The 15,623-nt window shown below is 39.2% G+C and overlaps 4 protein-coding genes across 4 annotated transcripts; 1 reads left to right on the top strand and 3 right to left on the bottom strand.

Annotated features, from left to right (window-relative positions):
* LOC104716848 lies at window positions 346-1,983 on the bottom strand. The gene is made up of 5 exons (XM_010434306.2): window positions 1,902-1,983; window positions 1,548-1,763; window positions 1,088-1,460; window positions 755-973; window positions 346-658 (listed from the first exon to the last, which is right to left on the bottom strand). The coding sequence occupies exons 3-5, from the start codon at window positions 1,212-1,214 to the stop codon at window positions 444-446; spliced, it is 561 nt and encodes a 186-aa protein (XP_010432608.1). The 5' UTR covers window positions 1,215-1,460; window positions 1,548-1,763; window positions 1,902-1,983; the 3' UTR covers window positions 346-443.
* LOC109126953 lies at window positions 7,167-9,049 on the bottom strand. Its single transcript, XM_019230943.1, has 2 exons — window positions 7,834-9,049; window positions 7,167-7,693 (listed from the first exon to the last, which is right to left on the bottom strand). Exons 1-2 carry the CDS (start codon window positions 8,636-8,638, stop codon window positions 7,665-7,667), a joined length of 834 nt encoding a protein of 277 aa, XP_019086488.1. The 5' UTR covers window positions 8,639-9,049; the 3' UTR covers window positions 7,167-7,664.
* LOC104716847 lies at window positions 9,658-12,507 on the top strand. The gene is made up of 6 exons (XM_010434305.2): window positions 9,658-10,377; window positions 10,921-11,018; window positions 11,482-11,506; window positions 11,643-11,763; window positions 11,865-11,999; window positions 12,119-12,507. Exons 1-6 carry the CDS (start codon window positions 9,915-9,917, stop codon window positions 12,327-12,329), a joined length of 1,053 nt encoding a protein of 350 aa, XP_010432607.1. The 5' UTR covers window positions 9,658-9,914; the 3' UTR covers window positions 12,330-12,507.
* Window positions 12,870-13,312, bottom strand: LOC104716846. The gene has a single exon (XM_010434304.2). The coding sequence runs from the start codon at window positions 13,251-13,253 to the stop codon at window positions 13,056-13,058; it is 198 nt and encodes a 65-aa protein (XP_010432606.1). The 5' UTR covers window positions 13,254-13,312; the 3' UTR covers window positions 12,870-13,055.

The following is a 15,623-nucleotide window of genomic DNA, read 5'->3' as shown; positions in this document are numbered from 1 at the left end:
GATAGATAGAGCTATGAGACAGTTTGGTCAAGCAACTGAAATGAAATCGATAGATAAGTTTCTTCTTCGCTTCGTCTCACACAACTAATTTGTCAATCGAGATCCGATAGTTTGGTGAGAGGAGCAGATAGAGCTATATATATATTTCTAGAGGTGAGCTAGTGAGCAGCTAGAGAAAATCAGAGAGACAACTTTGTATCTCTAGATTTGTGAAGAGTGACAACCTTGTATTTTATAATGAGTTAACTCGTGTAGTTGGATATATACTATAATATCCTTCTACTTATTAGAGAATTTACGAGATGAAATATTTGCTGGAAAATGGAGAGACTTGCGCCAATCAAATCGACGATGTTTAACTTCACTATTCTAGCAAGAGTGAGAAAGAAAATCTGGTCAGAAACAAAGTACACCCACTATTAACATAAAACATCAGCAATACATTAGCCGCACGAAAGCCATGCTGAGCGCGCAGGTGTGTCTACTAAGACAACATAGCTGTAACCTGTATCCTGCAAACCTTGAATACAAGAGAGAGAACTTTCATCCAAGTGTTTAGAGAGCACGATCAACTTGGAGTTTGGAGGATTGTCCACTGCCCACCGAAGAATGTCCACTAACATCTTATGATCTCTAGCATATCCATGCGCCTCAGCAACTATACACATATATCATCAACAGGTATCTAGATTTTAGATTTACATAGTAAGAGGACGAGGGATAATTAGGTAAAGGAGGAATTATTTCACACTACCTTCGGGTACGAGATTATAACTGATTCCGGTAGCCTCATATTCATCTATCAGATCTTGTTTCATCTCATCTTCGACGTCGTACAACCGGATTGACACAGAACCATTACAGCAACTCTGTCGACGAAGACCTGATTTGATCAGGTCAGAAGTCAAAGCAGGAGAATGTAGAACGTGGATTGGGAAATCAACCACGTCCCAGAACACGCCTGTGTTACCCTCTGCCACAACGAAAGAAATATCAATGCATAGTTTGAAATCAGATGAAATCTAATCAAATATATATATATATATATATATAGACTCTTCGAGAGGTATAGCTAGCGAGATCTTACCACAGTTTAAATCAGCCCAAGCATCGGACACAACTGGTTTCACTTCGTATGGTATAGGTAGTGAATCAATTTCAAGGACAGCTTCACCATATAAACGGCGGCCTCGCTCAAAAAAAATTATTCTCATTCAGCCCCTCTATGGGGACTCCGCATTGCAGACATTCTAAAGGAGAACCCTGACAATTAACTAGTACGCTCCCAGGCTCTAAAAAGACAAGATTGAAACGGTTCCTATCCATAGGAGTTGGGACGACCTGCTGCTCTTCTTTGATGCTTTCTGAGATTATAAACAAACTCGCTGGCCGACTAGGACCGTACAGTGCCCAGAGAAGGAGTTTCTTTGTAATAAAGTGAACTCTCGCATGTTTGTTTCCTGGACGGAGGGACATCTCATCATCACATGAAATGTTAAGTAAAAAAGAAAAGAAAAGAAAGAGTGATATAAAAGAAAGCTACGTACCTTTGGGTACGCGAACAAAACGCATTCGCGCATGCCCAAAGACATATGTCAACTTATCCGGGGCATCATCATCAACGAAGCAGGTGATTAACATCTCAGGACCTAGATATCCGTTTTCATATAGATCGGATTTGATATTCTCTTTAACCAATCCAGGATTTAGTTTCTCAAGGATTGACCAATCCTCAACGTCCCAGAACACCATCTTCTGTCCCCCTGCCAAAACGGATCACGAAATAAATTATTATCAAATTTTTTTTTGAAAACCAAAAAATCAGATCTATCACTGACTATATACATATACATATATGTTGAATGAATAGAGACAATATAAACGAACAACTTCAATCTTACATTGGAATTCACTGGTGCTGCTATCCATTGAAAAGTTTCTGAAAAATTAGAGATGCCGAGAGCTTTCTGAATATTAGAGACGACGCCCGATCATAGGCAACCTTTATAAATTAGCGTTTCATATATATACTTATTGGGCTTGATGGGCCTGCTGAATCTGGTGCGTATATTGGCCGCCAATTTTTTTTTTATCTCTAGTATAATTATCAAGATGAATCAAGAGGTTTTAAACCAAACAGAACCAATAATTTTTCTAATAAAACTAACTAACCATAAATATAGATCTAGTTATATTTAATCGTAGGTATCAATTTTGATTTGTTCTAGCTTTTCTAATTGATTTGATTAATTAACTATTATAAAACCATAACCAATTTTATTTTGTTACATTATTTGATTTTTAAACTAAATTAAAACTGAACCAAACTGAAACCAAACCAAACTGAATCAAACCAAACAAAAACTGACTCCAACACACACCAAACCAAACTAACTGAGAATAAACAAGAACTGGTTTTAAAAAACTGAACTTTACTGTATTATTCTCCTTAACTTACAATTACAGAGTGAGTTCTTATTTATACAACTTTGAGGAACATTCTAGGTTCTTTGACCACACACCTAATCTCATGACAAGTGGTGAACATCTACACCTCCTCTAATGACCGAAGAGAATCATAACGGCTCGATAGTACAATGTCACCATCTTGTTCAGGTAATGTCTTTGTCACCTGCCTCTGCTTTTTCCCTTTGTCGCCTTGTTGCAGAGAAGGACAGAGTTGTTGAACTGTCGGACTCTGTTTTGGTAGTGGGCTTCTCATATGTAGGCCGGAGCCCAAAACACTTTTGTCTTGGACTTGATGTTGTAGACTCTCATCCCCCCGCAAACTGATGGTGGGAGGCATCGCAACATTCAGTTTGTAACGAAGACGTTGGAAAGCTTGTCGGGGAAGAGACTTCGTAAAGATGTCCGCAAGTTGTAACACAGCCGAAACATGTTGGACCTCAAGAAGACCAAGAGCAACTCTCTCACGAACATAATGATAGTCAACTTCGATATGCTTGGAGCGATTGTGGAAAACTGGATTAGCAGAGAGATAAACAGCCGAGAGATTATCACAACGGAGAATTGCCGGCCTAGTTTGAACAATGCCCAAGTCACGAAGCACAAAAGATATCCAAGTTAACTCTGATGCAGCTGCTGCAAGGGCTCTGTATTCAGCCTCGGTTGATGATCTCGAAACTGTAGGTTGGCGTTTTGCAGACCAGGAAATCAGAGTTGAACCAAGCAATGAGCAAAAACCTGTCGTAGACCATCGTGTGTCTTGACACCCGGCATAGTCACTGTCGCTGTATGAAACCAATGGTAAGTCATCACTGTAAGATACCAACGACAAGTCACTGTTCCGATGCATATGTAAGCCCATCTTTGTAGTCCCTCTTATATATCGCAAGATGCGCTTTAAGAGATGAAAATCTGATTCGGTTGGAGCATGCATCCGTTGGCAGATAAAATTGACTGCAAACTGTATATCCGGTCTCGTGATTGTCATATATTGAAGCTTACCTGCAAGACTGCGAAAGTAGCTTGGCTCAGAGAAGAGACGCGTATCCTTAAACACTTGATCCAGTCGTTGAGGCAGCGGTGTATGGACAGGATTGCATTTGGACATACTAGCATGATGCAGAATCTCCTCTGCATACTTGGATTGACTAAGAAACAAGCCGTTGGAGAACGACTGAGCTTGAATGCCTAAGAAATAGTGAATATCTCCAAGGTCCTTCATGGCGAATTTTGTATTCAGCTCTGCAATTAGAGACTTGAAAAGAGCAGAGTTGGAACCGGTTAACAAGATATCATCCACATACAACAAGATGACCATAGTATCACCATGATGATGATAAACAAAGAGAGAGGGGTCGGCTTTGCTGCACACAAAGCCATATTCAATGAGAAAGTTACTGAACTTATCAAACCAAGCCCTAGGAGCTTGTTTCAGTCTATGGAGGGCTTTCTTCAAAGAACACACATGATTTGGCTTTGCAACATCCTCAAAGCCTGGAGGTTGAATCATGAAGACTTCCTCCTGTAAATCACCATGCAAAAAGGCATTTTTTACATCTAACTGAGTAATGCTCCAGTTCTTGGAAGTAGCAACTGCTAGAACGATACGAATGGTAGATGTTCGAACCACGGGACTATATGTCTCTGTAAAGTCCACACCCGCTTCTTGATCGTATCCCTTGGCCACCAGCCTCGCTTTAAGTTTGGTTAGAGAACCATCAGCGTTTAACTTGACAGTGAACACCCATCTGCATCCAAGGATATTCATCTCAGCAGTCGCAGGAGTCAAGATCCAAGTGTTATTCTTGTAAATAGAATCGAGCTCCTCAAGCATAGCTTGTCGCCAACCCGTATGAGCCAAGGCCTCAGCTATTGTTGTTGGTAACGACGGCATGGTCTTTCTTGCAACCAAAGCATATCGAGGATTAGGTTTTCGAATCCCATGCTGAGACCGAGTAGTCATCGAATGACCTCCTGACTCAACAGCAGGAATCTCGGAGGCACCAACATCTTCAATTTCTGGTGTATTTGGAGCAGAGTGAATTATAGGACAGAGTTGTTGTGACACAACGGAATCTACTTCTGCAGACTCTACTTCTGCAGTCTCTTGTTGTTGCGATACAGCAGACCCTACTCCGGACTCCATTTGAGTTGCGTCAGGATATTCAACCACCTCAGAAGGAATGGAGGGAAGCAAATGAGGAATTGCAGAGGAAACCTCACCCTGTTGCCACGCTTGAAGCAAACCACTTTTGTGTTGTGTAGCTAAATGCTTGTATTGATGCTCAAAGGGAAAACATTGCTCATCAAATATCACATGGCGAGAGATATAAACTCGACCGGTCGGAGGATAAAGACATCGATAACCTTTATACTGCGGATGATATCCAAGAAAGACACATTGCAGGGACCGTGGCTCAAATTTGTGTTGTGTGTAAGGTGTTAAGCAAGGATAACAGGCAGAACCAAATATCCTGAGAAAAGAATAGTCTTGTGACCCGTTATACAACACCTCTGCTGGACTTTTCTGAGCTAAAGTGGAGGAGGGAATCATATTACTGATAAAATTTGCAGAATAAAAGACCTCAACCCAGTAGCGAAGTGGAGTCTTACTTTGAAACAACATTGATAGNCTCGGTTGATGATCTCGAAACTGTAGGTTGGCGTTTTGCAGACCAGGAAATCAGAGTTGAACCAAGCAATGAGCAAAAACCTGTCGTAGACCATCGTGTGTCTTGACACCCGGCATAGTCACTGTCGCTGTATGAAACCAATGGTAAGTCATCACTGTAAGATACCAACGACAAGTCACTGTTCCGATGCATATGTAAGCCCATCTTTGTAGTCCCTCTTATATATCGCAAGATGCGCTTTAAGAGATGAAAATCTGATTCGGTTGGAGCATGCATCCGTTGGCAGATAAAATTGACTGCAAACTGTATATCCGGTCTCGTGATTGTCATATATTGAAGCTTACCTGCAAGACTGCGAAAGTAGCTTGGCTCAGAGAAGAGACGCGTATCCTTAAACACTTGATCCAGTCGTTGAGGCAGCGGTGTATGGACAGGATTGCATTTGGACATACTAGCATGATGCAGAATCTCCTCTGCATACTTGGATTGACTAAGAAACAAGCCGTTGGAGAACGACTGAGCTTGAATGCCTAAGAAATAGTGAATATCTCCAAGGTCCTTCATGGCGAATTTTGTATTCAGCTCTGCAATTAGAGACTTGAAAAGAGCAGAGTTGGAACCGGTTAACAAGATATCATCCACATACAACAAGATGACCATAGTATCACCATGATGATGATAAACAAAGAGAGAGGGGTCGGCTTTGCTGCACACAAAGCCATATTCAATGAGAAAGTTACTGAACTTATCAAACCAAGCCCTAGGAGCTTGTTTCAGTCTATGGAGGGCTTTCTTCAAAGAACACACATGATTTGGCTTTGCAACATCCTCAAAGCCTGGAGGTTGAATCATGAAGACTTCCTCCTGTAAATCACCATGCAAAAAGGCATTTTTTACATCTAACTGAGTAATGCTCCAGTTCTTGGAAGTAGCAACTGCTAGAACGATACGAATGGTAGATGTTCGAACCACGGGACTATATGTCTCTGTAAAGTCCACACCCGCTTCTTGATCGTATCCCTTGGCCACCAGCCTCGCTTTAAGTTTGGTTAGAGAACCATCAGCGTTTAACTTGACAGTGAACACCCATCTGCATCCAAGGATATTCATCTCAGCAGTCGCAGGAGTCAAGATCCAAGTGTTATTCTTGTAAATAGAATCGAGCTCCTCAAGCATAGCTTGTCGCCAACCCGTATGAGCCAAGGCCTCAGCTATTGTTGTTGGTAACGACGGCATGGTCTTTCTTGCAACCAAAGCATATCGAGGATTAGGTTTTCGAATCCCATGCTGAGACCGAGTAGTCATCGAATGACCTCCTGACTCAACAGCAGGAATCTCGGAGGCACCAACATCTTCAATTTCTGGTGTATTTGGAGCAGAGTGAATTATAGGACAGAGTTGTTGTGACACAACGGAATCTACTTCTGCAGACTCTACTTCTGCAGTCTCTTGTTGTTGCGATACAGCAGACCCTACTCCGGACTCCATTTGAGTTGCGTCAGGATATTCAACCACCTCAGAAGGAATGGAGGGAAGCAAATGAGGAATTGCAGAGGAAACCTCACCCTGTTGCCACGCTTGAAGCAAACCACTTTTGTGTTGTGTAGCTAAATGCTTGTATTGATGCTCAAAGGGAAAACATTGCTCATCAAATATCACATGGCGAGAGATATAAACTCGACCGGTCGGAGGATAAAGACATCGATAACCTTTATACTGCGGATGATATCCAAGGAAGACACATTGCAGGGACCGTGGCTCAAATTTGTGTTGTGTGTAAGGTCTTAAGCAAGGATAACAGGCAGAACCAAATATCCTGAGAAAGAATAGTCTTGTGACCTGTTATACAACACCTCTGCTGGACTTTTCTGAGCTAGAGTGGAGGAGGGAATCATATTACTGATAAAATTTGCAGAATAAAAGGCCTCAACCCAGTAGCGAAGTGGAGTCTTACTTTGAAACAACATTGATAGCCCCAATTCAGTGAGATGTTTGTGTTTCCGCTCTGCAATACCGTTTTGTTGCGGAGTAGACGGACAAGACAGTAGGTGCTTAATACCATGATCTTGTAAATGCTTCCTGAACCGTGTACTCATGAACTCTCCTCCTCCATCACTCTGAAAAACCTTTATTTTCTTGGCAAACTGAGTTTCAACTTGTTTTTGAAAGACCAGAAACACATCATAGAAATCAGACTTCCTCTTTAAAGGAATTAGCCAAGAGTAACGAGAGAAATTGTCAACAAAAACTGCATAATATTTGAAGCCTTGAACTGATACAACTGGAGAGGGTCTCCAAAGATCACAATGAATTCGATCAATGGGTTCTTTTGAATGAGACTCAGAATTAAAAAACGGTAATTGACTACTCTTTCCCATTTGGCAAGGTCCACAAACAGGAGAAGTGCTGCTCTTATTAATTGTTATCGCCTTGCTGTTCCTTAAATGCTGAAGAACTTGAAAGTTTGCATGTCCTAAACGTTGGTGCCACACCATGTCGCTTGCCGCACACTGTCTATTTGAGAAGAGGGCCACAAACTCCTTGTTCTCCAACATATACAAAGTCTTACGACGAGGTCCTTTGGTCACCACTTTCTGAGTTCTCAGATCAATCACATACACAACATTAGCATCAAAAAACACACCGCAGGGATAGTCATCACAAAGTTTAGAGACCGACAGTAAAGATTGTTTCATAGACGGACAAACAAGTACATCTAAGAGTGGTAAACTACCTGCATTCGTGGTGAGTGTCGTGGAACCAACATGAGTAATGGGAAGATGAGCCCCATCACCAACCATTACAGTCTCTGGGCCATTGTAGGGTGTAACTGCAGACAACTGATTTGGTGTAGACGTAACATGTGCAGAGGAACCGGAATCTGTAACCCACTCTCGACCACAACTATCTGAGACCTGATGAGCAGCAAGAGCCTGTGGTACGTCATCACTCTGATAAGTGTTATCAAACCTGTTCCAGCACTTAAGAGCAACATGACCAACTCTTCCACAAATTTGACACACAGGACGAATGTTGTTAGAACCTCCAGACTGAGACTGATTCCAACCAGAGTTGTTGACCTGTTGAGAGAAACCACGACTACGAGTAGAGAAGTTGCGACCTCCTCGACCACGAGAGTTCGATCCTCGACCACGATAGCCAGAGAAACCACCCCTTTGAGCTTGAAAAGCTAGATTTGGCGAGACATCTGAAGCAGATTCATACGACTGCAACTTCGAGTCGAAACCAGAGACCTCAAGAACCACATCGTTAAATGTAGGGGCCGGTAAACGAGACAGAGAACTCTGGATAACAGTAGCAATAGGGTCATATTCCCTAGCTAGTCCATTCAGAAACAGAACAACCTTCATAGACTCATTAACGTGCTTGCCTATCGCACTCAGATTATCACAGACAGCGCGAAACTCTCGACAGTACACAGAAAAAGTCTTATCTTTCATGTTCAAAAGATTAAGACGACGAAGCAACTCACACTCTCTGGACACAGAGCTTCGATTAAAACTGGAGGCAAGGGACATCCATACCTCTTGAGACGTTGACAGAGCATGGACGAGACCAAGAACTTCTTCAGAGAGAGTTCCAAAAAGCCATGACTTGATGAGTTCGTCAGTACAGATCCAGGCTTCATAGGCTGGATTAGGGTCGGTGACTTGTTGATTGTTGACAGTGGTCACTCGAGTAGCTGCAGGCCTGGGAATTTCACCATTGACGAAACCGAGCAGCTTCTAGGAGCGAAGCAGAGATTCGAACTGAGTTTTCCACAAGAGATAGTTGGTGTCACTCAGTTTGATAGTAACAGAACTCGCAACATGAATATTAGAAGGAAAAGGATAAGGATCGAGTCTTTCTGCCATGACAGCAACCTGTTAGGGTTTTAAGAAAGCTCTGATACCATGAGAATAAACAAGAACTGGTTTTGAAAAACTGAATTTTACTGTATTATTCTCCTTAACTTACATTTACAGAGTGAGTTCTTATTTATACAACTTTGAGGAACATTCTAGATTCTTTGACCACACACCTAATCTCATGACAAGTGGTGAACATCTACACCTCCTCTAATGACCGAAGAGAATCCTAACGGCTCGATAGTACAATGTCACCATCTTGTTCAAGTAATGTCTTTGTCACCTGCCTCTGCTTTTTCCCTTTGTCGCCTTGTTGCAGAGAAGGACAGAGTTGTTGAACTGTCGGACTCTGTTTTGGTAGTGGGCTTCTCATATGTAGGCCGGAGCCCAAAACACTTTTGTCTTAGACTTGATGTTGTAGACTCTCACTAACTTCCGTTAAATTTGGTTAGAGTTTTACCAAAACCGAATAATCGAACCGAATCCAAACCAAATCCGAACTTAAACAGAAATGCCCATCCTTTAGTGAAACCGACTTAAAGAGACGTGTGTGTCTCTTTATGTTCGCCGTTCAATTGATAGAGGCCATGGCGTAAACATAGGAAGGAGAAGATCTTATTATTCTATAATCTATAGTAATTAAAAATTTCCCTTTTTTATTTAATATTTTTTTTAAAGGTTAGATTTTTTTTGTTTTTTGTTTTGGGGGTTCAAAGTCCCTACCAATGCGACCAAAGTGCTCCAATGCATGATTATTACGTTGGAGCCTCTTCTTCTTCTTCTTCTTCTTCTCTAGATTTGCTTTCTCCAAATTTTTAATTCTTTTTTCTGTCTCTCAGCTTCCAAAAGTTTTCATCTTTTTTTTTTTTTTTTTGGTTAGGGTTTGATTTTTTGCTCTTTTTCAATATTGTTGTTGGATGGTGTAAATGTGAGAGAAGGTTTCGTTATGTTAAAGAGGCAGTCCAACGCCATTCTCTTCTACAGAATCGCTAGCTTCGATTCACATAATACCCTAATGTCTTCTTACACCGATCCCCTTTTCCTGCGATCGCTTCACACTCGATCAATCGCGAACAGATTCGGTGGAGATTTCGTTAATAGGATCAAGCCCATTCGAATTTACAACAAGAGTGGCTCTTGTAATGGTCTTTTCAAGGCTAAAGGTGAAGGAGGAAAGCCCAATGGGTTTACCTTGAGAAGTTGTTTTGATTCTCATAAGAAAGCCGATCAAAAGGCTCGAGCTTTAACTCAGCATCGACGCCTTCTCCATGGTTTGGGATCTGGGCCTAGTGAAGACCGCGGCGGCGGCGGAGGAGCAACGGAGATAGCGGATGGCCGTGGTGCATATCTGCGTACGAGTTTCCAAGGGAATGATAAGAAGATTGTTGTGGCTGTTGACATTGATGAGGGTATGTTCCCTTTGTTCTTATGAACTTGTGATGTTTACATGCAGGTTTGGGGTTTGAAATGTCTGGGAGGAGAGAAATTGTTTTTAATTGTATGTTGACTTGTTTAACTGGGTTCTAGAAAAGCTTGGAGCCAATTAGTTATATAATTATACATAACCTGAGTAAGCATATATAAAATGTTCTAGATGTTTTCTAATAGAATCTGGAGTGCTTTTTGTGTAATTGGGAATATCCCTGATTCATCATCTTTGTTGGTTTAAGTATAATATGTCTACTGATTCGAATCTCAAAACCATTCAAATGGATTGCTAATTTTGGACGGGGAACTATGTTGAACTGTTCATCTGATTTGTGTTGAATAGTTTTGATTCTGTTGTCCAACAACGTAAGTTGTTTTGCTTAAGTAGCTAATGCATGATATTTGTTTGCCTACGTATATCTATTCTTTTGCTTCCTTATATCTATTGAGATCATCTTGTGTCTGTCTTCATTGAGTTATTAATTTAAGCTATGTTTCATTTTGTTGTCTTTTTATGTAAGCAGTTCTTGGAAACTTTGTCTCGGCCCTTAACAGGTTCATTGCGGACCGCTATTTGTCGAACCATTCAGTCTCAGAGTATCATGTCTACGAGTTCTTCAAGGTACGAAGTCATAGCTTCTTCTCGAGCTTACGAATACCCTCTTGCCTTAAGCTGCTGGATTGGTTTGTTTTCCACTTTGAGAACTAGTATGCTAGGATAAATGATTGGAACTAGCCCTATAAGGATGAGTTTGTATACAAGGTTTACAGTTTTGAGTTGCTATCACTGGCTTATGACAAGGAAAACTGTTCTCTGCTTCACTTATATTAGCACATTACTCTGCCTGGCACTTGTTACCTTATATGTGACAGAAATTTGAAACCCCATTGCACATTGCCATGAAGATTTTGCCACACTGATGTTTTTCCGGATTATCACCCAAAGCATTTTAAACTCAAGAGCTCATCTTGCAATCAGGGTTTTGCGTTGCCTTATACCATACAGATCTAACGTAGCTGGCTTCCCATCACAGATATCTTGTTTATGATTTTTATCTTATACTTGTGTCTTAATTTTTTGGCAGATATGGAACTGCTCTCGCAAGGAAGGTATATCCTTGGCGTACTTGCAACTATGCATTAATTTACGGTCCAGCTAATTGCTCTTAGGACTTTCTGTGTGTTGGCAATTTTGGTGGGTAAGTTGAGACGTAATGTGCCATGTTTAAACTTTCTTGTTGTGCAGCCGACGTACGTGTTCATGAATTCTTTAAGACACCATATTTCAAGAAAGGGATCCATCCTCTTCCAGGTGCCCATAAGACTCTTCACAAGCTATCAAAATATTGCGACATGTCAGTTGTGACGTAAGTGGCATGTAGTGTGATATTTTCTTTGTTGAACGTTTCGAGTAACCAGTTAATTCTACAAATCAGTCTCTGAGTGGTTTCTCATAATTATTGGATAGGTCCCGGCAGAATGCGATAAAGGAGCACACGCTTGAGTGGATCGAGATACATTTCCCGGGACTCTTCCGACAGATTCATTTTGGAAACCATTTTGCTCTTCATGGAGAGTCAAGACCAAAATCTGAAATCTGCAGGTGCATACAAAATCAACTCATGAATCTGATACTTTACCCAAGATTCTAGTCGAAAGCTAAAAAAAAAAAACATCAGTTTCATATGATTTGATGGGCTAATCCAAGAATTTGAACTGCAGATCATTTGGAGCAGAGATATTGATTGACGATAACCCGAGATATGCAGAGGAATGCGCTAACATCGGAATGAAGGTTCTCCTCTTTGACTATGAAAATTCATACCCTTGGTCTAAGACGGAGTCTGTGGATAGGCATCCTTTGGTAACTAGAGTCCATAATTGGGAAGAAGTGGAGCAGCAGATTCTCTCGTTGGTAGTATCAAAGTGTTGAAATCATTTCTGCAACAACAAATGTTCTTTTGCCAGTGAAAAAATTATAGTCTTAATGTTTGAGAAATGATAGTGTAAACATGAAAGAAAGCTGAACAAACCCAAAAAGCTTGATGGGGAAATAAGTAGCAAACAGAGATGGCAATGGAATTAGCTTTAACTGCCCCTTTTTAGCATTATCTTAATGTCTTTTTTTTTTCTAACTTAGTTTTGTTTCAATTTTTCAAGTATATATAATTTAATCAGATGTATATAAATTAAACAAAGTACACTTCGAATAATTCATTTTGTTTTTCAAATAAGTTATTTTCATATGGAAAAAATTCAGTTGTTTTCATATATTTTTTTGTTTTACTTTGGATCCATTAAAAATTTGTCACTTATAAACTATTAGAATTTCTCACTTACAAAATTCAATTTCGAATATAGTTATATCTAGAAATATATAAAATCTATTAGAGAGTAAAATGAAATCATATAATTTACTAGGAAAGTGACCAAGACGGTTTAGTGGGTGCTTAATAGAAATAGTTAAGAGGGATAAAGTAAAGGTAATGATGAAGTAACTTAACGCATGCAGTGATAAGCATCAAAGAAGCAATAAAAAAAAAAGGCAGAACATAAATCATAAAGAGGGATAGATCTCATTTATTTGAAGATAATGATTCTTATTAGTAGGAGCATAAACAAACAAGTGTTTATGTTTTTAAGTACTATTTATCTTTCACTAGTTATTTGCCTTCTCCTTGGCATGGAGATTGTCAAAATAAGCCTTGGGATTGGCCTCAAAAGCCTCTCTAGGGATGTGAGCAGAACCACCCAAACCGGGCGCAACCATATTCCCTGGACCAGGAGGAGTGCCACTTCTTGAAGTGCTGCTCTGAGCTACCAAACCAGCTTTTGCGCTAACGTCTTTCTTGTCCATATTTGTTTCTAACTCTTGAGAAGATTTTGAACTTATTTAGGTATGAGTGTAAGACGATATTTTTAGTTTGGTAGTGTGAAGAAAAGTGATGGAGAGGTGGGAACAATTTATAGATGATGAGATTTTTTTGTTCAAATGAAATGAGTCAAATTAGCACTTTCCAAGATTATCACCATTGTAGTTATAGCTGTCAATTGGGCGGGCCGCCCATGGACATGCCCATGTCCATATACATATGGGCTGACCATAGTCAGACCAAAAAATAAATGGTCTATTTGGGCATTTGACCATTTTTGTCCATTGACCATATGGGCTTAACCAAATGGACAATGGATTGCCCACTTACCAAAATGAGAAATTCCAATTACAACTAAATAATTTTAAATTATTATATTTTACATTTATAAATTTTTATTTTCATAAATACATTTATAGTTTTTTTTCATAAAACAGATAAATTATTGTATTTGCGGAAAAGTGATTTTACGATTTTAGCGAGAAAACACAGTTTTACGGTTTTGGCAGGAAAATGTAATTTTACGGTTTTGGCGGGAAAACACAGTTTTACGGTTTTGGCGGGAAAACGTAATTTTACGGTTTTGGCGGGAAAACACAATTTTACGATTTTGGCGGAAAAACACAATTTTACAGTTTTGGCGGGAAAACGTAATTTTACGGTTTTGGCGGGAAAACACAGTTTTACGGTTTTGGCGGAAAAACACAATTTTACAGTTTTGGCGGGAAAACGTAATTTTACGGTTTTGGCGGAAAAACATAATTTTACGGTTTTGGCGGGAAAACGTAATTTTACGGTTTTGGCGGGAAAACACAGTTTTACGGTTTTGGCGGAAAAACACAATTTTACAGTTTTGGCGGGAAAACGTAATTTTACGGTTTTGGCGGGAAAACACAATTTTACGGTTTTGGCGGGAAAACACAATTTTACGATTTTGGCAGGAAAACGGATTTTACGATTTTGGCGGGAAAACACAGTTTTACGGTTTTGGCGGAAAAACGTAATTTTTCGGTTTTGGCGGAAAAACGTAATTTTACGGTTTTGGCGGGAAAACACAATTTTTACGTTTTTGGCGGGAAAACACAATTTTACGATTTTGGCGGGAAAACGTAATTTTACGGTTTTGGCGGGAAAACACAGTTTTACGGTTTTGGCAAAAAATGTGGATTCTCTAATTTTGGTTTTGAGGAGAAACTGTAATTACGTAATTTTCCACCAAACTCATAATTTTAGAAGAGAAATAACAAAAAAAAATTAGATTTTATAAAAGAAACAACAAAATAAAATTCAGATTTTATAAAAGAAAATAACAAAAATAATACTCAGATTTTATAAGTGAATAACAACAAAAATAAATTCAGATTTTATAAAAGAAAATAACAAAAATAAAACTCAGATTTTATAAGTGAATAGCAAAAAAAAATAACAAAAATAAAATTTAGATTTTATAAGTGAATGACAATAAAAAAAAAATGGGCTGTCCATGGTCATGATCATTTGGAAATGGTCTTAATGGGCATGGACACTTTGTGAACCATTGTCCATTTGGGACTGTCCAACTTTGGCCCATACAAAAGAATGTCCAGATGGACTCGCCCAAATGGTCCATAGACGGACCATTTGACAGCTCTAATTGTAGTAAATACCAATATCGTGAATAGCCATTCTAGTTAATTGCAATGGAAATTGAATTGGAAAAGGGTAAGTGACTGTCTTGGAAACCTACTTTGAATAATGTGGATTTTATTTTAAAGATTCTGAATTAACTTATTTTTCGACATGTTTTTTTTTTCTTTTTCTTTTCTTTCCACTTTTCTCCTTTTTTCATAACCCCATAGTATAAGAAATACTTAATTCGTATAAATTTTAACTGTTCGACTCGTTATCCAATTTCTTCGAATCATTGAAAGAACTTTTGTACACGGTTGCATACGAATAGTTACATTAAGATCATATATGTTCATTTAATTACAGATATTATGACGTTTGAATACGAGTTCGTACATAAATTATAGAACAAGAGAAATATACTTCTCGTTTATTTAAATTATGATCATCTTATATAGGAGAATCAAAACATAGTAGTATAAACAACGAAAGGTGCTTATGCTTCTAAACTATTAGTATTACACTTTTCGGCCCTTAGTATCAAAGTGTTGAAATCATTTCTGCAACAACACATGTTTTTTTGCCAGTGCCAAAAATTAGTATTAACGTTTCAAATGATATTGTATTGTATAAACAGGAAAGACAGCTGATTCTGAACAAATCCATATATAAAGCTTGATGGGGAAATAAGTATCAAACAGACATGGAATAACTGTCCCTTTGTAGCATTAATTTAATGTCTTTTT

The sequence above is a fragment of the Camelina sativa genome, chromosome 10 (genome assembly GCF_000633955.1).
Source record: "Camelina sativa cultivar DH55 chromosome 10, Cs, whole genome shotgun sequence".
Taxonomy (NCBI): Eukaryota; Viridiplantae; Streptophyta; class Magnoliopsida; order Brassicales; family Brassicaceae; genus Camelina; species Camelina sativa.
The sequence above is the reverse complement of the archived record's forward strand: the minus strand, read 5'-3'. Positions and strand labels throughout refer to the sequence as shown.